The 24,362-nt window shown below is 37.2% G+C and overlaps 1 protein-coding gene across 1 annotated transcript in view; it reads right to left on the bottom strand.

Annotated features, from left to right (window-relative positions):
* The window catches only part of CHD7 (chromodomain helicase DNA binding protein 7), a 300,989-nt gene that overhangs the window by 64,923 nt on the left and 211,704 nt on the right, over positions 1–24,362 (bottom strand). Inside the window, exons 5-7 of the mRNA XM_006902138.1 lie at positions 22,268–22,405; positions 21,197–21,262; positions 11,488–11,543 (exon numbers count right to left, since the gene is read on the bottom strand). Coding sequence (XP_006902200.1) covers positions 11,488–11,543; positions 21,197–21,262; positions 22,268–22,405 — 260 coding nt within the window. The remainder of the gene's footprint in view (positions 1–11,487; positions 11,544–21,196; positions 21,263–22,267; positions 22,406–24,362) is intronic.

The following is a 24,362-nucleotide window of genomic DNA, read 5'->3' as shown; positions in this document are numbered from 1 at the left end:
CCCTTGAATTTAGGGGCCTATAAGTCCAAATATAAAGCTCTAATGTTAGGGAAGCTGCCTTATTTCACATGGTTCTGAAGAAAAGTACTGAAGTGCAATGACGTCAGTCTGGAGACGAAGGTGTGCCTGATACAGGCCATGGTCTTTGCAATCACTTGCTATGCATCAGAGAGCTGGACAATGAGGATAAAAGGAACCTTTGAGCTGTGGTGCTGGAGAAGAGTATTGAATGTACCCTGGACTGCCAAGAAAACAAACATTCATCCTGGAGAGTGTTAAACCAGGCGGCTCCCTGGAGGCAAGGGTTCTGAGGCTCCGTCTAACATACTTTGGACATGTTGTGAGGAGAGACCGGTCCTTAGAGAGGGACATCATGCTTGGGAGGGTGGAAGGACAGCGCAGGAGCAGAAGGCCCTCTGTGAGGTGGACTGATTCAGTGACTGGGATAATCGGAATAGGTGTATTAGAGATAGTGTGATTGGCACAGGACAGAGCAGAGTTTAGGACTATTGTACATAGAGTCGCTATGAGTCGCAAGTGACTTGATGGCACATAACAACAACTATGTAATCAAAAACAATTAAAAAAAATAACCTACTAAGATCTTATAATTATGAGGTAAGAAAAAATATGTCATCAGCTTTCTTATCTTGCGTGTAGTATAAAAAATGTTTTTAATAATCTTTATTTCATGCTTACTTAAGAGGGAGGGGAAAATATTATTAAGCCATTAAGAAATAATCTAAAATATGCACTACAAATCATAAGTCATCCCTACAAATTACCAAAGTTGGTGAGAAGTGTGGCAAATAAAATTTCATTTTAAACACAATTCATCTTCAAGTATAACATTTATTAAAGGTGTTAATTGTCAGTTTGAGGACTAAGGTACATGTGATTCAGGCCATGGGCTTTCCGATTACTAGTTATGCATCCAAGACCTGGATAATGAATAAGGATGACAGAAAAAGAACTGATGTCTTTGTGCTGTGGGCTTGAAGAGCACTGAACATTCCATGGACAGCCAAGATAATGAACAGCTATGTCTTGGAGAGGGGGCAGCCAGAGTGCTCTTTGGAGACAAGAATGATGAGGCTTCACCTAACATACTTTGGACATATTGCTAGGAGGTGCTATTCCTTGGAGAGGGACATGATGTTGGGAAAGGTGGAGGGTTGGTGAAGGAGAGGAAGACCCTCAACCAGGTGGGTTGACAAGGTGACTGCTACAATGGGCTCTTGTGTGTCAGGAAATGTGAGGATGGCACAGAACAGGATTGGTTTTAGATTTTTTATTCACAGGGATGCTATGAGTTGTACTTGACTCGATGGCACCTAACAACAACAACAACAACAACAACATTTCTACCTAATCTCGGTAATGATAGTACAAAATGTCAAGAAAATTAAAGACTACAGCATATCTGCAGACCGATGCAAAATTATAAGTAAATATTAACAAACATAATCCTGTGTCACATTAAGAAAATAACACATAATAATCAAGTATGGATTATTCCAGAAATGCAAGGTTGGTTCAACATTAGAAAACTCATTAAAAAATAAGACCCAACATAAGGAGAAAAAGCACACAAGTATCTTCATAAATGCTAAGAAAACCTTAAATAACATCAATTACAGATTTTAAAAACTAGCAAAACAAAAGTTGATAGTTTATTAACATTAAAAAAATATATAAAAAATTTATAAATAAAGCTATCTAATCAGACTCTTCACTGAATACTAAATAGGGAAACAGGCTTCCTCACTTAAAAAAAACTCAGCAAAACAACAATAAAAACAAAAGATCCCTACTATATGTCCACTACTACTCAATATTGTATTTGAAGTATTAGTCAAATGCAATTAGATTAAAAGAAAATAAATGTATCAACTAAAAAGAAGTGCAAAGGTTATCTGTATTTGCAGATGAAATGATCATGTACCAGGAAAGCACTAGAGAATTAATCACAAAACTAAGTCAAATAATAGTTCAAAGTATAGCGAACATAAAAGTAGTCCTCAGATATCAACAGCCTTCAGACACACAAAACATGACCAGGTATAAGACATATTAGAGAAAATCTCACAATAACAACAAAAATACTTAGGAATACATTTAATAAGAATGTGAAACAGTTAGATGAGAAAATATGTAAAATACTCCTTAAAAAAGCAAAAGAAGAAATGAACAAATAAAAAAAATCACAAATTAGAAATTTAACACAATCCAAAGAGAAATATAACCGAGAATCTTTATAAGATACGGAACTTCATATATAAAAGTAAACATGTAAAAACAGCCAACAAAAATTAAGAAAAGGAAAGCTATTAGGGGAATCTTAATTTACCAGACATTAAAATATACTATCCACATCCCTCTGCTTCCAGCCTCTCCCACCCTTCCTGAATCCTTATACTCATTCTACAATAATGGTTTTATATGATATTTATCCTTGTGGGACTGAGGTAGTTCACTCAGCATAATGCTCTCCATTACCTCCCAAGTTAGGTAATAATTTACAAAGTTACTGCTCCTGCATGCTACATAGTATTCCATAGTGTGAATATACCATAATTCTCAATCCATTCATTTGCAGTTAGACATTTAGGCTGTGTCCATGTTCCTGTGATGGTGAATAATGCTGCTATAAACACTGGTGTACAAATCTCAAATTTGTGCCTCAGTTTTCATATTCTCAGTCAGGGTACATTCCAAGTAGTGAAATGGCTAAAAAAAAAAAAAAGTAAAAAAAGAAAGAAAGGGAAAAAAAAGAATGCTCAGGAAAGAACGTGTGACTAAGAATATCAAAGTCATGATAGGCAAGGTTCAATGGTGATTGATTTTATAAAATATACTGTTTGAGAATGATTGTATGAAATACAATATGTCTGAAGAACAGTGTGAAACACAATGCATATAAATTTTGTAAGCAAATCAATTTTTTAAAAGTTGTAAAATTTTAAATAAAAATAATATCATACTCAGCCAAAAAAAAAATAAAAATACTATATAGTTTCTATAAGGAAAATACTGCAGTTCTGGTTCATAGGTAGATAGATCAACTGTATCCAAATAAGTGTGTAAATGGGTGGTGTAATCTAGAGTTGTGCTGTTGATCCAAATGTAGAGTCTCTCTGGCAATCTGAATCCACTAGAATCTCCACAGGAGAAAGATGGGCAATCTGTTTCCTGGTAATTTACAGCCTTGGAAATCCAATGGTATTAACATTCAGTTGTGACTTGATGGCAAGAAGTCAGTGAGTGATACAATAAAGGCTGCATTTCAGATTGCTGAAGCAAAGATGATATTTTTAAGCAATAACACTGGAACAATGGATACTAATTTGGAAAAGACAATTAGATCTCCAACTTATCCCATACCTAAGACTAAACACCTAATAGATTGCGGTTTTTGTGTGCTATCTGATCAGAAGTGAATTATTGCTAACCCTACAGCGGGATTTCAGAGGCAGTAAAACACATGGAAGTATCCACTGCCCATCCTTCTCCCATAGAGCAGCTGATGGATTCAAACTACATACCTTTGGGACTACAGTGCAGGTTCTTACCACTTAACCACAAGAGCTCCCTCCAAATGACATGTAAAAACAGAAATCATAAAAGTACTAGCAGAAGATGTGGAAAAGCTCTTCTTTAATGTAGGCATAGAGAAATGTTAACTAAAGCCAAAGGAAGAAAATTAAAGTTGCTGATGTTATGTATTGTTGAGTTGACTATGAGCCATAATGTCCCTATGAACAATAGTTCTCAACCCTCTCCTGACCCAATCTCACCATCTTTGACACACATAACCCCATTGCCACTGGGTCAATCCATTGCATCCACAGTCTTCCTCTTCCTTCTCAAAGGACTGGTCTCTCCTGGCAACATGCCCAAAGTATGCCAGATAGAGCTTCAAACTACGTGCTTCCAAGGAACAAAGTGGTTTCAGACTCTCCAGGAAAGACCTACTTGTCCCCTTTGCAATCCATGGTATGCTCAATACTCTTCTCCAGCACCACAATCTAAAGGTATAGGTTCTTTTTCTGTCATCCTTATTCATTGTCCAGCTCTCAGATGAATAGCAAGCAACTGAGAAGATCACAGACTGGATCAGGCTCACCTTAATCTCTAAACTGACATCATTGCTCTTTAGCACTCTGGAGAGATTACAACAGATACTCCTTAGCAGAATTCTCCCAATGCAACTCCTTTTTGTATTTCCTAACTGCTGGTCCAAGACTGTTACTGTGAATGCAAGCAAGATGAAATCATTAACAACCTTTAACATCTGCGGAGAGAATCATTGAAGAAGCTCAGTTTCAGCTGTGAAAACCAGGCCAGGTGCTGACTATGGAAGAGACCATCAACTACTCAAGCGCAAGTTCAAAATGAAGCTAAAGAAAATGAAAACAAATCCACTGGAATAAAAATGTGACTTTGAGTCGATCCTACCTGAATTTAAAAATCATATCAAGAAGGTGTGAGAAACTGAACACCAATGAACAAAAGACCAGACAAGCTGTAGGATGATCTCAAGAACACCATTCATAAAGAATGCAAAAGGTCATACATAACAGAGACCAAAAAGGAAGAAAAGACTAAGATGAATATCAGAAGAGATCCTGAATATTACAAAGCTAAAGCAAAGATAAAAAATCAAAGTATATAAACACTTTTTAAAAACTAACTTTTAGAAATCAAGAAACATAATAAAGACAAAAGACTATTTGCAACACATAAAACCAATAATGAACTAATAACCTGCACATGTGAAAACTCTTCAAACCTGGGGGAAGAAGCACAACCAGAAAATGGGCTAAAGACTGTGAGCAGCTACAAAGCAAAACACAAAATGGTATCAAAACTTACAGAAAAATAGTCAACTTCATTTATAAAAGAGAATTATTAATTAAAATTACACTGAACTACAATTTTTCACCAAAAAAGTGAAAGAACACTTAAATGGAAAGGCTACAGAGAAACAGAAAACTTGCATACGTTGTGGGTAAGAAAGAATGCAAACTGGTAGAAATATGTGGCAGGGAATTTGTCAAATATATTTTATTATATATACACATATATATGTATGTGTGTTTGAGTGAATATATGCATATGCATGTATGTGTACCAGCAGGCATCTCCAGGGAGTTTGTCAAGAACTAATATATGTGTGTGTGTGTGTGTGTATGTGTGTGTATGAATATATGTATATGCATGTACGTGTACCAGCAGGCATCTCCAGGAACCTGCATACTTGTGTGTAGGCATATACAAACATACACATTATGTTTCTATGTGTTAAAAAAAGTATGTGCAGCTATTTATTACATTTCTTTTATATAATAAAGCACACAGAGGACACATTTATTACATTTCTTTTATATAATAAAGCACACAGAGGACACATGTCTAGGAACTTTCTAGGCATATGCAAATAACTTGCAGGACTGAATTAAAAGACTCAGAACCCTAGACATGTATGTGAGACATCTTATATATAACAAGATCTTATATAACAAGTGTTATAACACTACTTATAAAGATAATGTTCTATTTCCTATTTGGGTTAGAGTCTTAAAACCTTATAAAAAGCTATTGAAGACACATATATTGGTCTCTACTTGTCTGGAGCAAAAAAGAATAAAAGAAGCCCAAAACTCAAAAGAGAAACTAATACACAGGACTGAGAGACCATATGATTCACAGCATCTAACCCAAGATCAGAAGTAGGTGATACCTGCTACCACTTTCAACCAACCTTTCTGATCCAAAAATCCCAGATAAAATAAAATAAAAACTTGGAACAAAATTCAAATTTCTGAACAGGCAAATCCATTGGCCCAAGAGAAACTAGAGAAACCTGGAGTCAGTTGTCCTAAGATGTCCTCTGAACTTGACCCTACTCCTGGAGGGCAATATCCAGCCAAATAACAGACTGTCTTATAGAAAACAACTATCATCAATGAGTAACCTGTCCCTTAAGATGATTAGGCTAAGACAGGAAAGGAAGCTAGTTCACTGGAAATCGAACAGAGTGGAAACACTGACAACGCTGACACGTTGAGGAAACCACATTTTTCAATGTCACCTATAACTTCTATAAAAACTGTTAAACAGGAACCTAATTTGCTGTGCAAACTTTCATTGAAAAATGCAATAAAATATAATTTCAAAATATATAGGCATATAAATATTGCAGCATTATTTGTAATTGTGAGATATTTAAAAATCTTTACATGAGGCACCTAGGATACCTGCCGAATGAGCTTTAGGGCAGAGTGCAGAGGAAAATTCACAGCTATGATACAAAGTGAGAAAGATCCGCATAAACGGATACTGACAGAATACAGTAATATGGGGGAAAAGATGCTAAGATGGAATATAAACAGAAATAAATGAAATTGTTTCAAATCAATAACACAATCATTCAGAGGAAGAAAAGAAGAATCAACCCAAGGAAGTTTTAAATAAAGATTTAGTCTCTACACCCTCAGGCTAAAGATAAAAACTCTAAGCAAATACTGTTAGCAGGCTTTCTGGTAACAAAAAGTTTGACCAGTAATTTTGAAACTATGTCCTATATAATCCAAAACAGAAAAAGAAACATATTATGAATAGTAGGAGCCAGTTTCTCAAGACCCAAGAAAGCAGTTCCTAATCCAAATGATTTGTAAAATGAGAACATGAATAAACTTTGTAGTGCAGATCTAGAATTGGAAGTATCAATATAAAGACATATTTTTTTTTGTTTCTGTAGATATATACAGACAGACCTCTAGACATGTAAATGAACATGTCTCTCACCCCTGCCTACTCAAAGGATCTTGAAGGAAGGACTCTCCACCAGTAATGAGCACAACTAGTACCTAAATCTTAGTGTCTAACTGCCATTGAGGAATCACTAGGCTAAAAATAACCAAGCATACTTCAAGAACAGTTGGAATCAGAATTGAAATAAAAAAATCTGAAAAGGACCCTGGAACTTCCTGTGCTTTCAGGATGAACGAAGTGATCAGAGAGCAAAGGACACAAAACAAAAGGACACAGAAGCCAGCAGAATGAGCTCCCTGGTCAATTCTGGGGCAATAAAAACAAAATAAATAATGACATGATGGTAAAGAAGTAGAAGCCACTTTAGAAAGAATCATAGATACAAAGAAATAAATGGGGGACATGGTAAAGCTTGTCCTTTCCACAGAAACCTAATTAGTGAGTTTAGAAGGCATAATGGAGTTGGTAAATCACTATTACCATATTTAATAATATCAAAGTATCTCTCTACAAGGTTTTATCAAATACAAAAAAGAAAAATTGTAGCTTTAAGTTAAGAAATGTGTCAGTCACCAGCTTAACCAGTGTTTCAAAGTTAAGACCAGCGATGGGAAAACTAGTTACCATGTACCTCCTGAAATGTGTCCTGTGAACGTATGGTTACTTCTGTGGGTTTCCTGCCCAAAGTGTATAACCTGAATCTAACCACGACGGAAGATTGGACAAACTCAAAAGCAAGGGAAAGAAAGCACTATGCAAAAATACTGGTATGTGTCTGTCTCTATCTGTCTGTCTCTCTCTCTCTGGTAAAGATACAGCGTAGCAGGCCTGACATTAGAAATGGACACATCACACCAGGACTTTCTTTTACTATAAGTTGGGGCAACTGCTAAAAATGGGGAGGAGGAGGCCTTTGAGAAAAAAAGAACAGTATTTTATCAGTGTTAATTTCTGGATTTTATGATTGTAATAGGGTTATAAGAAGGAGGCCTTTGTTTTGAGGAAATACACACTGAGGTATACCTGGAGCAAAAGGCCTCTTGTCTGTACTGACGGTAGGTTCTATATACGCAGAGACAGAATAAAGCACTAGGGCAAAATAGGAGGAACAGGAGTGAAGCATATAAAGGAACTTTTTGCCTTTTCTTTGCAAGGTTTTTATAAACTATAAATTACACCGAAGTAACAGGCTAACAAAAATGGCTATCTTTCTAGAAAATTTAATCACAATAAGATCACCAAGGAAATGCAACCGAATTGGGAAACCAGAAAGTTAACTGATCTCTCTATGGTCAGCTGGTATTCAACAAGGAAAGAAAACCTATCAAATGAGGAAATAACAACCTCTTCAACAAATGGTGCTGGTGAAATTAGACTTCTACCTGCAGAAAGTTGAAGCAGGATCCATATCTCACATCATACACAAAAATCAACTCAAGGCTAAAGCCCCAAACCATAAAGATCATAAGAGACAAACTGGGACCCAAGCTTAAAAGGCCTAGTCTATGGTATAAAGAGATTGCCAAATGCATCCAGAAATGCACCATCTAGAGAGGATAAAATTGATGAATGGGACTTTCTAAAGATTAAACCCCTCTGTGCATCAAAACTTTTTTCAACAGGATGAAAAGAAAACCTACTGACTGGGAACAAACATTTGGCAATACCATCTCAGACAAGGGTCTCATAATGAAAATTTACAGAATCCTACAGGGCCTATACAAGAGAAAGACTGATGACCCAACTAAAAAATGGGCAAAAGACATGGAAAGACTTTTCACAGAGGAAGATATTCAGATGACCAACAGACACATGAAGAAATGCTCAAAATCACTGGCAATAAGGGAGAAGCAAATTGAAACCACAATACCATCTCATTCCAATAGCAGTGGGAAAGTTTCACAAGACAGCAAGAAAGAAATGGTGGAGAGGCTATGGAGAGATTGGAACTCTCATACACTGTTAGTGGGATTGTAAAACCACCCTGGAAGCCAGTTTGGTGTTTCCTTAAAAAGCTGAACATAGAGATTCCCTATGACCCAGCTAGGAATACACCCCAAGGAAAACAGAACTGAGATACAAAGGAGTTTTGTAAATAGAAGAACATGGAAACAGTCTAAATGTCCATCAACAAATGACTGGATTGAGAACTTGCTGTACGTTCACATGATGGAAGACTATGAAGTACTCAGGAGCAATGATTCGGAAAAATACTATACAACATGGGAGAGTCTAGAGAGCATTATGTGGAGCTGCATAAGGACAAATACTGCCTAAGACCATTACTGTAAAACATACGGAAACCAGTAAGATGTGTATGGCTATCCAAAGAGGGAAGGGGAGCACACAGAGGGGCAGAAGGGATGTGGTGGTGGGGGGTAACCACAGGTTTGCAGAGTTGATGGGTAGAGGAAGGGGGAAGAACCCCAAAGAAACACAATGTACATGGATGAAATAAACTGTAAACAAATTATTGTATGCAAACTAGTACCAAAAAAAAAAAAAAGATCAGCAAGACAAGCTCTTTTTCAGCACTCCTTTTGCCTTCTGGCTCAGGATTAGCAGTGCTTCCTCTGTGTTTCTTTATAAGCTAAGTCATGGTCTTCAATGTCTATACCACCCTAAGCCACACTACTACTTGATCTATTTGTCTACCAACAGTGATATTTTCATGCATTTGCGATGAAATAATCCCAGCTCCTGTTCTGAGTTGTGAATCTGCAAGAGGTTCTCATCTCCTCAATTTGTCTATTCCTTATCAGTCCTTTCCTACTCTGTACAGAATTTTAAGGAATAATTCAATATGCATCATTTCCATTCATGTGAACATGTCATACTCAGAGGACAAAGGGACAATGTCAGTCAATTATTGAGCATTTCGTACTGCCACACTCAGTATTACCCTGAACTCTCACATTACAGAAACTTTCTAATGAGTAAAACGGTTTGCTCATAAACCCCCTTTAGAATTGCATTAGTTTCTTAACACGACACCGGTTACAGTTAAGGCAGGATGACAGAAAACATGATGTCCTGGGCCTGCATCTATCTGTAGGGCAAGTTACATTTTCTAAGGTTGTTTGGACCATAAATCACAAAAGCTTTCTTTAAACTCTAGAAATTATAAATATGGTATTTGAGTTCTTTGTTTTTTAAAAAAGAACACTGTAAGATTTACTTTTACATTACCAATGAACGTTCTTATATCTTGTTCTTTGATTATTAAGAAAAGAGAATGGACTCAGACTTCTATGCTAGCTCATGAAGATAGTTCAACAGTTGCAGCAGTTATTACTAGAGACTTTTCAAACCTGTTGCATATTATATAACCTCTAATCAAAATCTTCACTGACTCTTAGAAAGCAATAATTTTCTAAAGTGTAGGAAATTCACCTTAACATTAAGTTTCAAGTTTCCTTTGGCATATTTTGCAAAACTATTTTAAGGATACCAAGAAAAAGAGGACCATGTAGGCAGCTTTATCGCCGCTGCAAAAAAAACAAAAACAACAAAACAAAACCACACACACACACACACAAAGAAAAACCCACAAAGCTACAGATCTATAACAAACTTTATATACTGAGTCAAAACATGGTGATAGTTAAGGCAAGACATCCAATACATAAAGTAATGGGACATATGACTTGCTCCTACACAGCAGCAGAACTTATGTCTGAAGATTCTGTAACAGTGTTTGTTTCTTCACCAAATCAAAATGTTGACCCAGAACAGAAGATCATGCCATCAAGAAAAAGTCTAGAAATCATAACAAAATTCTCTTACATGGAATTTAGATTAAGAGGAGAGTCCCAGTCTAACAAAAACATTAAAATATTACCTGGGTTCATGGGCCTAAAGCGGATGCATTTTCTGACCTCTTCATAAATATGATGAATTTAGATGATGCAAAAAGACAGTAACATGTTGCATGGTTAACAACAGTTAAAGGATTCAACCAAACATCAAGAATAGTAATAAACTTGAACAGCAGCCTCAAGTAGTTTTTCCACTCATCTCCTTGTAGAGCGGTGATGGAATTGGACTCACACCAGGGACACTGTCTACCTAGATTAACATGAAAGCATCTACAAAGACACACCTTCCACTGGTTTTCAACTCAGTCTTTTAAAAGTTAAGCAGTTCAATCCACTTTAAAAAAAGAAATTAACAAAAAAAGAGATAAGCACAACTCTTGCTCACTGAACTAAACTACAGCCTTCACGTAACAATACAAATGCAGGGAGAGATGATGAGAGAGAGTGTGGTTCTAAAGAATAAAGTCATCTTCAGAGATAGGAAAATATCACTTCACTCATTTTTCTATTACTATATGGCTCTTAATGCTCTCTTAAAATCAAGAACTTCACAGTTACACAAAAGTTATCTACTATAGAAATTGTATCTTTTCCAGAAAGCAAACTCATAAAACGTCCAAGGTACCAAAGCTAGTAAGAGAGACTCTCTAAGACACTAAGACATACTTGTCAAAATCTTCTAATCTCCAAATTTCACCAATAAGAAATGTTGCCAATTATTTTCTTCTATTTTGAAGTTGTGACAAACATGTAGCAATTGCTTCACATTTCAACAGTCAACTCTGTGACATTTGTTTATCATGTTATTTAACTACTGTCATTAGTTGCCCAGTACTTTAAAATACTATCTTCCGTCCCAAAGTGGAGAAAAAAAAAATCACCATTTACTTACAAGTTTTTGTATTTCACATAGAATTCCTCAACTTCTACCTCCTCTCCAGATTCCTTCTGTAACAAAAGACAGTTTCAGAAACACACTTAAAATCATCTACTAGAGTATTTCAAAAGCAACTATTTAGTCCCAGAAATGACAAAAGCACCTTATAGCTTTTCTAACATGCACTTATTGGGAAGGAGGAGGCTGTTATGAAGGGAGCCTACCCCCCCCCCCCCCCCCGGCCCCTGCCATACATGCTACGCTACTCTAGCACATTAGAACTTTGAAGACATGAATCATTTTAACTCCTCCCTAACCACATGCAGCTTCATTCACAACAACATGACCCCAAATTTGGCTTTCTGCCAAACCCACAGTGTTAAGTAGACGCCAAGTGTACCATTTTCTCAGGCAGCAGCCAATTAGCAACTGCTCTCCTGAATGCCATATGTATTATTTTTGGCTGCTTGATGGCAACTTTACATTGTAGGTTTTGTAATGTTTTAAAATATTTAAAAGACATTTATTCCTCTATATAGTTAATACCTCCAAACAAGAAACCATATAAAACTCAAACTCGTTCTTGTGCTACAATTTCAGTGCATCACTATTTACCACGTAAGCACTCCTCAATGGTCCAATTAAATTCTCTCCGACAAGATGTCTCGCGCACACAACAGCCAAACGAAATTAACCCTCCAAGCACTACATTTTTAGGTAAGGGTAAAATTGTGATACACGTCAGCCAAATCAGGCGTTTGCACGGGAAGACGACAGCATCTCCCTTAATCCTGTCTAACAAGTATTCAAAAAGTAATGCTCATATGGTATTTCAGTAATTCCCACCCCCCCCCCCGGGGCACAAGATACATTTGACCCTTTTGGCTTTAGGGTTTTAAACAAGTTGTAATATATAATTTTGCTCTGGAAGAGTTGATCAGATAAATCAAGGATGTAAACTATAAACACCATTTACAGATGCTTCAGGATTCCTTTTTCACACTCTTACAAGAGTATCCAAGCTTGCCTTCAGGGCCACAAGGATCTGCTGAGCCGCCACAAAGATGCATTGGAGAAACTAAAGAGACATGGCAGAAACCACAGGAAAAAGCAAAGACTTCCACTGGATAACAGGGTGCATAGGATCTGTTCTAAGAGATTATTCTTTCCCTCAATCTCTAATCCTTAGATTACCGTCAAAGATTAGCAACTTAATTATTTTTTTAACTCTTATCTGTACCAGTTAAATGTAAACTGTTTTCTTGCTTGCCTAGAGATTACTAATAAAAGAACAGACTATTTGGGGGTGGAGTCAACAAACATTACTAACTAGTTTTGCCCTACTACATCTACAAAAGGTCCTTATTAAAAAGCTGCCTTTTATACCAGTGCATTAAGAACACAATCGATGTCCCAGATCTCTAGTCTTGTCCAAAACCAAAAAGAAATGTTTGTTGGATGCCTTTCAAGAGCCAACAATTTAAACCTGGAATGAGTTAACAAATAAAGTCTTGTGATAACCCATCCAGGCCCAAATCTAATTTATTCTAGTCCCTGTATCTTCCTGTTTCTCCTTGAACATTTCATCCACCACTTAAAGATACACATCAATAGATATCCCCTAAGAAAGGCAAAAGTTAGATCATAGGTACCAGGAAGATGGGGGAAAAGGCAAGATTCAATTATTTTTAGGAGTCAGACTTGACTCGATGGCAATGGGTTTGGTTTGGGGGTTTTTTAGCAACAGTTCAAACCCATTAGAGAAGCTTTGGAAGATAATCCACATGATGTTTCCAAAGGCCATATGGCCTTGAAAACTATGGAACAGCTCTAATCCACACAGTGGTAAGGAGCTATGCTGTCAACCTGATGGAACATGGGAAAAAATCCACCAGTTCCTCCATAGAAGAAAGATGGCAATTTTCTCCCATGCAACTCTGAAAATCCACTGGAGGTTCAACTTTGAGTTGAACAATGGTTGTTGTCATTATGTGACCTTGAATCAAGTACTACCCATAGCGACGCTATGAACAACAGATCTGAACTCTGTCCTATCTTGTGCCAACCTCACACTTCCTTACACACTTGAGCCCACTGCAGCAGGATCCATCTGGTCAAAGGTCTTGCTCTCTTTCTCTGACCTTTTCAAGCATCATGTCCCTCTCCAAGAAACAGCCTCTGCTTGCAACATGCCTAAAGTATATGAGTTGAAAACCTGACAGTACACACCACAAACAATAGCAACCTATCCTCAGATCTTTTCTCATCAGTTCCTTTTAATTCCTGATGAAATGGTTTCACTATCCTACATCACACAGGATCAATTCTTTAACAGAAGTCTTTTCATTTCTATTTCATCATACATATGAACCTAGAAGGCAAGCCTTGATTGACTTTTAGCTCCATTAATGATCTCCCATTTTCACAGACATCCCCTTGCTTGCTGTGATCCATGATCCCTTCGGAAACTTGCTACAGAGATGCCTAACCAGAGACTTAGTTACTGGGAAGGAACTGTCTAGGCACTAAGACCTAATGTAGTAGTAACTGGAGAAGGCATAGAACCATCCTCGGAGAGTCTCAAAAAACTCTACATTTTGTCACAGTGACCAGCACTAACCTTCCTTCTTGCTCCAGGACTTATTGTAGGTCTTTTATCCTTCATTTTATAGAAATAAGATCATGTTATCTGTTCTGCCAGTTAACATAAGTACACCAATTCATAATCTTTCAGGTGCACTTCTGCCTGATTCTGCACCAGCTCACAGTAACTGTGTCCTTCCATGATATCCATTAATTCACTCTCTGAATAGTAGCTTTTACCAGCCTTCAGTGACAGCCAAAAATCAGACCCTACACTCTTGCAAAGTCTGGAGAGATCATTCTAAAAGAGGGACAACCAGTGAATGAACATGTCAACATATCATTTTCACAGAACAAACACTCAAATTTCATTCTTGGAGAGTTAGTATTCAATGAGAGCCTTCTAAAGTAATTTTATGTAGTCAATAGAGTATTTCTTAGTATAACCTTTCATTAGACTAAACTCTCCTTGTTTTTAAGAAATAGAAAACTCCAAACACAGTAAATTATTTGTCCCATTGTTCCTAGGAACCAGAATTCTTGATTAGGCAAAAATATTGGCTCTTATTCTCACCTGGAATCTAAACTAACCATTCAACAAATGATAATCCTTGTGGCCTAAAGGAAGCAATGATCTTTTCTACGCATCCCATTACTGAAGAAACAAAGTTCAGCAACATATTAAAAAAGGGGGAAATTTGTTAAACAGTGCACAAAAGGCAAAGAGCAAACAAGAGTGCAGAATACTAATAAAGCCCAGGTGGAATTATCTTTCTGCTCTGACCCAGCACACCGTACACTCTACCAAAGATGTCAAATGGTGTTCCACTTTAGGGAGAATATACAGTCATGATAATAAACATGATAATAAAAGTAATCCCTACTTTTTATCTTTGGAAGCAGGAGAGGCATCCACTTCCTAAACGATACGCCTCTGAAAACTCTATGAAGTTTTGATAAACGCTCGTAGTTATAGAAAGGCTTCAGGCCTTTTGTTCCTAAGGTCGCTATGAATTGTGCTCAACTAGAAGGCAATCAACAACACTTTTTATCATTACATTCAGCCAAGGAAGATTAAAACATACACATTAAAATTTAAAAGAAACTCTTAAAACATGTATACTATTAAATGATTCACTTAAAGAAAAAGAATTTGTGAACATAGACAGCCATTATTTTTAAAATTCTCTTTCACTTTCTTATGCTAACAGATTTGAATCTTTGTTCTACAAAGATGGAAAGCTGGGAATAGAAAGTGTTGGTGTTGTTAAGTGCTGTTGAACTGAATGTGATTCACAACAACCCTATGAACACTAGCTCTGAACCCTGCCTTATACTGAGCCAACCCACACACTTATCGCCACTGCCAAAGTCATTGTGTCAATCCATCTCATCCTCTCTAACACTGACCTTCAATCTACCCTTCCAAGGATGATGTCTATCTCCAAGGGCTGTTCCTTCCTGGCCATGTACTCAAAGTAAGTGAGATGGTGTTTTAAAATCCTTACTTCCAAGGAGCAACCTGGTTTTGGTCTCTCCATGACAGATTTGTTTATTCCCTTGGCAGTCCACTGTATGTTCAATTCTATCTATTGAGCACCACAGCTTAAAGGCATTGATACCTTTTCTGTCATCCTTAGTCATTATCCAGGTCTCTGATGCAAGTAATTGTGAAGACCATGGCCTAGATCTGGCGCACCTTAGTCTCCATACTGATCCTGTTGATCTTCAACACTCTAAAGAGGTCCCTGACAGCAGATTTTCTCAGTACAGCTCCTCTTTTGATTTTCTGACTGCTAATGCCAAGAGTGTTACAGAACCAAGCAAGCTGAAACGGTTAGCAATCTCAATCTCTTCTCCATCTAGCATGATGTTGCCAATTGGCTCAATGGTGAGACTCTTTGTTTTCTTGATGTTGAGCTTTGATCCATATTGAAGGCTGCAGTCCTTGACCTTTTGCAGCAAGTGCTTCAGGTCCTCCTTAGTTTTGGCAAGCAAAGTTGTGTCATCTGCAAAACGTAGGTTGTTGATGAGTCTTCCTCCAATCTTGATGCCACATTCCTCCTCATAAAGTCCAGCCTCCTGAATGACCTGTTCCACATAAAGACTGAAAAGGTACCTGTGAATAAAGGACGCATCCTTGACACCTTTCTTGATTTTGAACTATGCAGTGTTTCCTTTCTCCAATTAGATGAATTCCTGGTCTAAGTACAGGTCTTGCATGAGCAGTCAAGTATTCTGAGATTCTCATTCTTCTCACTCAGTGTTAACCACAATTTAGAAACTGAAGAATAAATTCAAGCCTCAGGTTGCAACACTTAAAAATGCTATGGCCAAAATACTGAATGATCCAGGAAGCATCAAAAGAAGATAGAAAGAGTACACAGAGTCACTGTACCAAAACAATTGTTTGACGCAAAAGAATTTAATGAAATAACATATAATCAAGTGGCAAGGATGATGAAGGAAGAAATTCAAGATGCTCTGAAGAACTGGCAAAAAATAAGGTCCTAAGACTTGATGGAATACCAAGTGACATGTTTCAATAAAAAGACGCAACTCTTGACTTGCTCACTAGGTTATGTCAAGAAATCTGCAGGACAACTACCCCGTTCAATTGACTGGAAAAGCTTCACATTTATTCCCATTCCCCAAAAAGGTGATCCACTAGAATGTGGAAATAATCAAACAATATCACTAATATCACACACAAGCAAAATCCTGCTGAAGATTATCCTAAAAGGACTGGACAGTATATTAACAGAAAACTGTTGTTCATCAAGGACATCACTGCCAATAGCAGCCTGTGCTTGGTGAAAGCATGAAACCATTACAGATAGTCTAATATGGAAAACATAAAAATTAACTTTTCTATAATCAAGTCTTTTTTTTCTACCAATCACAAAATTTTAAAAAAAAAGTATCATGTATGTCCAGTTCTCTGGACTCTTGATCATTAATTTAATTTCAGAACAACATAAATGCTCAAATTATTTAAGCCAATAAAAAACCTGCTGGATTCACAAGCTCTGGCCACTCCCTTCCACAGCTACATCATACCAGGACGGCCTTTCAGGTGCAACAATGAGTAGCAACTGGTCTGGAGGCACAATTTGTCCCCTCTATGTGTCAGCCATGCACAGAGTAGGCTCTAAAAACACAGTCAGTCAGTCGCTAGAGTGCTGCCAGGGGAGACAGAGATTCTTTGGCACTGCCCATTCTTAAATTATTCAGGGTAATAGGAAACAGAGTAACAGCTCTCACTAGAGGCCACAGAAAAGTCTCAAATTTCCCTTTTTTCTTTCTGTGACACTTTCTAACAATGTTATTAAAGCTGGGGGAGCTATTAAAGTGGGGGGAGCTCTGGTGGCCTAGTGGCAAAAAGCTGTGCTATAATCCTGAATGCATGGGGTTCAAGGTCTCCAACTGCTCTGTGGAAGAAGGATGGGCAATCTCTTTCCATGCAATTAATTGCCTCTGAAAACCCACCAGAGGGTCGGCTATGTGTCAGTACAGTACACAAAAACAATATGAAGGGCCTCACTAGTAATTGTTAATTACCTCAGAGTAACTATACTGAGAAGATTAGCCATTTTAAAAGTAGCTTCTAAAATGGCTTTTGGTTTTATAAAGGTTTTTAATTATTTTTTAAGACATACCAATAATATTACTGTTATAAATGTTATAATCTTATTATTTAGAAGCAAATTGATGAGTTCTATTTATCTTCTTTTGAGAAGGGCTAACTTGCTCAGCATTTCTTAAGCTAAAGGAATTAAAGAATAAATTCAAGCCATGAGGTGCAATGCTTAAAGATGCTATGGGCAGACTACTGAATGATTCAGGAAGCCTTAAAAGAAGATAGAAGGAGTATACAGAGTCACTATACCAAAAAGAATTGGTTGATACAGAAGAATTTCAAGAAACAACATATGATTGTGATGAAGGTAATGGTGATGAAGGAGGAAGTTCAGGCTGCTCTGAAAGACTTCGCAAAAAATAAAGTCCCAGGAATTGATGGAATACCAACTGACATATTTCAATAAACTGATGCTGCTCTGGACATGCTCATCAGGTTGTGTCAAGAAATCTGGAGGATAACTACCTGGCCAAACTGACTGGAAGAGATCCATATTTATTCCCATTTCAAAAAAAGGTGGCTTGACAGAGTGTGAAGAGTAGCATCCACTTCCTAAACAATATGCCTCCAGAACCTCTATGAACTTTGATAAATGTCAATAGTTGTAGAGGAGTTTCAGGCATTTTGTTCACAGGGTCGCTATGAGTTGTGCTTGACTGAAGGCAATCAACAACAACAATATCACTAATATCACATGCTAGCAAAATCCTACTGAAGATTATCCAGAAATGAAACAGTACACTGACAGAAAACTACCAGAAATACAAGCTGGGTTTAGAAGAGGTCATAGCACTAGAGACACTTGTTTGTGTTTAGGTGAAACCTATACTTGGACCAGGAAACAGTCCTCAGAACATCAAGGAATCACTGCATGGTTCAAAATCAGGAAGAGAGTGCAACAGGTAGCGTGCTCCATACTTTTTAAATCTATATGCAGAACAGATCATTTGGGAAGCTGGGCTTTATGAGGCATCAGGATTGGAGGAAGATTCATCAACAACCCACATTATTCAGAAGACACAACCTTGCTTGCTAAACTGAAGAGGACCTGAAGCACTTGCTGCAGACGGTCAAGGACTGTAGTCTTCAATATGGACTGAAGCTAAACATCAAGACAAAGATCCTCACCACTGGGCCAATGGGCAGCACCATGACGGATAGGGAAGAGACTGACGTTGTTAATAGCTGTCTGGTCTCCACAATCAAGACTTCTGGCACCAGCAGTCAGGAAATCAAAAGACGAATTGTCTTGGGAAAATCTGCCCTCAGGGACCTCTCCAGAGTACTGAAAAGCAACAATGTCAGTAGAGAGACTAAGGTGCACCTAATACAAACCATGATCTTTGCCATTACTTGCTATTTATCAGAGAGCTGGACAATGACTAAGGATGACAGAAAGAGAATTGATGTCTTTGAGTTGTGGTGCTAGAGAAGAGTTTTGAAGCTACCCTAGACTGTCAATAATTATATATGTGGGCAAGATAGGGGAAAAGGAATGCCTTACATTAAAAAGTCTAAGTAATTCTTCTCTGAATAATAAACCTAATTATATTGTGCAACCCACAACCTACTGTGTACCCCCATAGAAAAACTATCAATGGAATGAAAATACATCCTATTTAAATCTTATGCTATTTACTCAAACAAGTCACTTCAGCTCAATGAAGGCAATTACACATTAAAGTACGTATATTTTAAAGTTTATTATATATTTATAATGCACAATTAACTGTCCTAAAGTCTTTAGTAGCACAGGAATGCAACCTTTCTAAGGAGTGAAAAAGCAGTCATTTCTGTTTGATCAGGGGAAATTGAGCTGTGATTTTATAATTTAATTCACCAGAGAGAAACTCTTCAGGTTCATAGTCAATGGTTACTTCCCCATTCCCATATCCAAACTGACATCTCAATACATTGTTTTTTATAATTTTCAAATGAACCGAGCTGCACACTGTGATAAAAATCTACATCTTGCATCACACATTAGAAAAGCAGAGAGGATGGTGAGGAAAGTTTAAAAGGTCAATTGCTGATACAGAATCATTGTCAAGCATCTCCAGGTAATAACAATGGAATAGCAAGTCTATGGGGTATGCTGGTGATTTCATTCCTTATCTCGTAGCAAGATATTCTATTTATTTGTTATACATCATACTAATAAAAGAAATGACTTTTCATGACACGTCTCCCACTTTAAAAGCAAATAAAAACAATGATTAATGCTGAAAGACACCTATGTAAAGGAAACAACTTTCCAGAGAGCCTGCTGGGCTATACTCACATGAACTTAAGCATTTTGTCCACGTGGGCAAGAAGAGAGCTGATTAGGATCAAAGGAAAAAAGTGTCTTCAGAAAAAGGAAATTTCATGTACTTTGAATTCTTGGTTGAAGCGAAGAGTCTCCCAGTATCCAAGTTATCAGTCTACTGACACTTTTAGAGTTCATTTTTCTTGATCAACATGAAGTCCGAAAAACTTTGAGCAATCAGTCATTATGCAGAAAAGACACACTAAAAACTCTCCTTTGCTGTTGACTGCCATCAAGTTGAGCATGACTCATAGCAACACTATGAACAAAAGACCTGAAGCCTTTCTATAACTATCATCATTTCTTAAAGTTCATAGAGTTTCCAGAGGCATGTTGTTTAGGAAGTGGATGCCACTCTTGCTTCCAAACCTGTCTGGGAGCTCCACCAAAAACTCTCCACCATTGAGTAACTGTTATGGCATCTGACAGCCCAAAAGCACAAGGTTCAGCATAACAGCAACCCCAGGTTATCTCAGTACAGTAAGTTGACAGACTAGTGCTGTACCACTTAAAACAATATTCCTCTAAAATATAAAGACAACCAATCTTTAAATACAAAGGCCCATTTATGCTCTCCTTGTCTCTAAACAAGAGGTTTAACTAAAAAACAACCAATGTAACTAGGTACGGAAAAAAAAAATTCCACAAAGTATGAGAGACAACGTATTTGGTAAAATGATATATATAACTTACATTATTACCAAAGAAAACAAACTAAAAAAATAAAATTCACTGTCCAAAAGTAATTTCTTGACCCTTCACCAGATTTTTTTTTTAATTGTGATTTTTTAACAGAAGTTTATCTATCAGATCTGAGGAAGTACAGGAAGATGGTACCCTTCCATCACCCATGAAGCCAGCACATCACACACTAAGCCGTTGGGGCAAAAAACCTTCCTAAGAGAAAGGGGCGGTCAACTCATATTTATGATTTTCATGCCTTATATCTTTAATATTTATAGGTAGCCTATAAAGCCTCAGACATTTCTTCGTCTATCTTTGAGGTTCACGTCTAACAAAAACATTGATTAACTTATATATTTTAACTTTATTTGGATTTGAACATCCCAAAATTTATACTGGGCAAAGAAATCTTTTAAGATTAGATGTGCATGTTACTTTGAAAAAACCAAACACAATAATGTGGGATTTGAACAAAAATTATAAAACAAAAGTAATTTTAAGAACCTTACCTGTTTTTTGACTGAACGACTGCTCATAATTTTTTCAACCACTGGACCTTCTGCATCAACAGATTCCTAAAAAATAAAGTTGAATGAACTAATCTACACGGAAAGCATCATTATATATTACTGAAGTGTTCATTCCTTTTTGCTTCTACTACCATACACACCTGCTCAATTCATATCCTTCATACCATTGAGTGCAAAGTCACCAGTGGGAAATATGACTGAAAAGGACAAAAGTCTCACTTTCAGAAAGGCAAAGGAAGATTTGTGCTTACGGCCACATGATTATTTGGTTTAATTATATGAACTAGCACAGGTCCCTAAAGCGACAGTGTTAAGGAGGCTCCAGCTGTCAAGAGAAAATAAGCTCTGCACGACAGCAGTAAAAAATGTAAGTTTTCCTCATCTGTATTCATGGGGCAAATAAACTCATCATTCTGTTATCACAGGCAGCTTTTCTTTATCGAGGTCATATAATACTCTAACACAGCAAAAATTACTAAACAAAATGCAAAACTACATTTAATATACTTTTCAATGAGTTACTAGTTTGTTAACTAAAGTACAGTAATGGTAAGGAAAGAGTATTATTTAATATAAGAGAGAGCTAGAGCGAGAGCGCACATGTGCGCTCTTTACAATACCAACCCTGTATTACTTCCCATGCTTTATACAAACTATTTTATCCATCATTACATTGCACAGAGAATAAAATATGTCCTACTGGGTACTATAAGGCAATAATTTCATAAAGGGGTTCTTATGGTACCTAACAGCAGGAGACAAGCTTGAGGGGCTTATTAAAGTCCTAGGAGCTACAGACAGCACTGACTTCTCAATTCTCCAAAATTGTGTCAAATTAACATATCACAGGCATACATAAAAATAATTCTCAGTGAGCAGAGTTTTTCAAAGGACACTGATAAAAAACTATCAGTCCTGCCACATCAACAATCAACACTAAATGAATATTCTCCAGTCAAAATCCAATGTTTCTGCTTACCTTCTGAATCCAGCTACAAGATTTCCAGATTGTGTTTCCAAATGTTCACACCCCCACATCTGACCACTAACCTGCTGCTCTGACTGTGAGGTGTTAGAAGGCGAGTCTCCTCCAGCAGCATCTGCATCATCTGCCTCCTCATCTGAAATCTTGTACTCCAAGTCTTCAGTGTATCGCTTTCTCTTTACCTGCCTGCTCGAACGTCTTTTCTAAAAGGAGACCCAAGAGTGAGTGTGAAAACAGCAGTCCTTAAACATTTTAAGGATGATAAATTATACTTTTTGAGAAATTACAGAGAAGATGACAACTTTAATCCTTTAAATCATATTAAAACGTCATAGCAGCTACAAATATAACAGAAATAGGCAGGGATGTGGGGTCAAAAATGGAGTCATAGGTCTCCCTCTGCCCCTTCCAGCTACAGGTTTTGAATTAAAAGTAGAAATAACTTAAGTCTCACTCATAATTCAGTCACAGTGACAATCAAATTTGAAGGTAATATTGAAGTCAGCTGATGAGTGCACAGGGATTCACGACACTTTTCTCCTTGCTGTTATGTTGTTAAGTGCTGTGAGTCGTTTGCAACTCATAGTGACCCTATGTACAACAACCCTAAAGCCTGTTCTATCCTGTGCCAATCACCCTGCCTCTGACACACCCATCCTGATTACCCCAGAATCAACCCACCTCACAGAGAGTCTTCCCCTCCTGCACTGTCCCTCCACCCTCCCAAGCATGATGTCCCTCTCCAAGGACCGGTCCCTCCATACAACCTGTCCAAAGCATGTCAGATGAAGCCCCAGAAACCTTGTTTCCAAGGAGCAGTCTGATTTAACCCTCTCCAGGATGAATCTGTTTGTGTTCTTGGCAGTCCATGGTACACTCAAGACTCTTCTCCAGCACCATAGCTCAACGGCATCAATTCTCCTTCTATCCTCCTTAGTCATTGTCCAACTCTCTGATTGCAAAGACCACGGCCTGTATGAGACGCACCTCAGTCTCCAGAGTGACACCATAATTTGTTTTAATATGTTTTATTATAAGATGTTGAATGCATTAGAAGATAAGCTATCATTTATAAAGTTCTATACAAACTGCTATAATACCATTCAAACCTCACAGCCCTATGGCCAAAATATAAACAGGTATAGTCTTTGCAGGGCAATGGGGAAAGTATCAAGACTTAAAACATGTCATTTCTTTGACCCTGCACCTGCACGTCTCATGAGCCATACCATGGAAATATTCCCACATATCCTAGACATATCTCCAAGGTTAACTATTAAATAAAAATTTAAAAAGCATAACAAGAAGCAGCTTATGATTCTACTTAAGATAAATTTAAAAACCTTGTTTATCTAATTGTATCATCAATATATGAACTCCTTAAGACCAAGACATTGTATACCTTACTCATTTCTCTTTGCCTCAATATTGGCTAAAAAAAGCCAATGTCCATTCCTACTTTTTCAATAACAAAACAAGAACAATCAGGGGTGGGAGGAAGGAAGAGAAAGTCACTACTTCTATGGAGGAAGGAAATGGAGCAGAGGGTGACTGCTATACTTTTTGTTCTAATTTATGTTATCTTAACTTTCAAACAAAGAATTAGTCTTATAAATTAATAAAAATGGGAAACAACCTCATTAATATGACATGTAATAAAATCTAATTTGAAAATATTATCTGTATATTTAAGTTGGGGATAGGTACAAGAATATTAAAATCTATGGTATAAGAATATCACAATACAGAAAACAACTATGAGATATCATCTTACCCCAGTAATAATAGCAAAATTTAACAGAACAGCAGCAACAAATGCTGGCAAGGTTGTGAAGAAACTGGAACTCTTATTCACTGTTGGTGGTGGAAGTATAAAATGGTGTGAACACTGTGGAAGGCAGTTTGGCGCTTTCTCAAAAAGTTGCAAATAAAAATACCATTTGACCTAGCAATTCCACTACTGGGAATATACCCCAAAGAGACCATAACTGACACCCAAGCAGATATATGAACACCCATATTTATTGCACCTTTATTCACAATAGCAAGGAGTTGGAAACAACCTAAGTGTCCATCAACAAACGAATGGATAGAGAAGCTGTGGTATATTCACACAATGGAATACTATGCTGCATTGAAAAACAAGGAACTCATGCAATA

Source organism: Elephantulus edwardii, unplaced genomic scaffold, assembly GCF_000299155.1.
Source record: "Elephantulus edwardii isolate Elephantulus edwardi_28Jun2011 unplaced genomic scaffold, EleEdw1.0 scaffold00372, whole genome shotgun sequence".
In the NCBI taxonomy this organism is placed as follows: Eukaryota; Metazoa; Chordata; class Mammalia; order Macroscelidea; family Macroscelididae; genus Elephantulus; species Elephantulus edwardii.
This window is presented reverse-complemented; position numbering and strand designations above follow the sequence as displayed.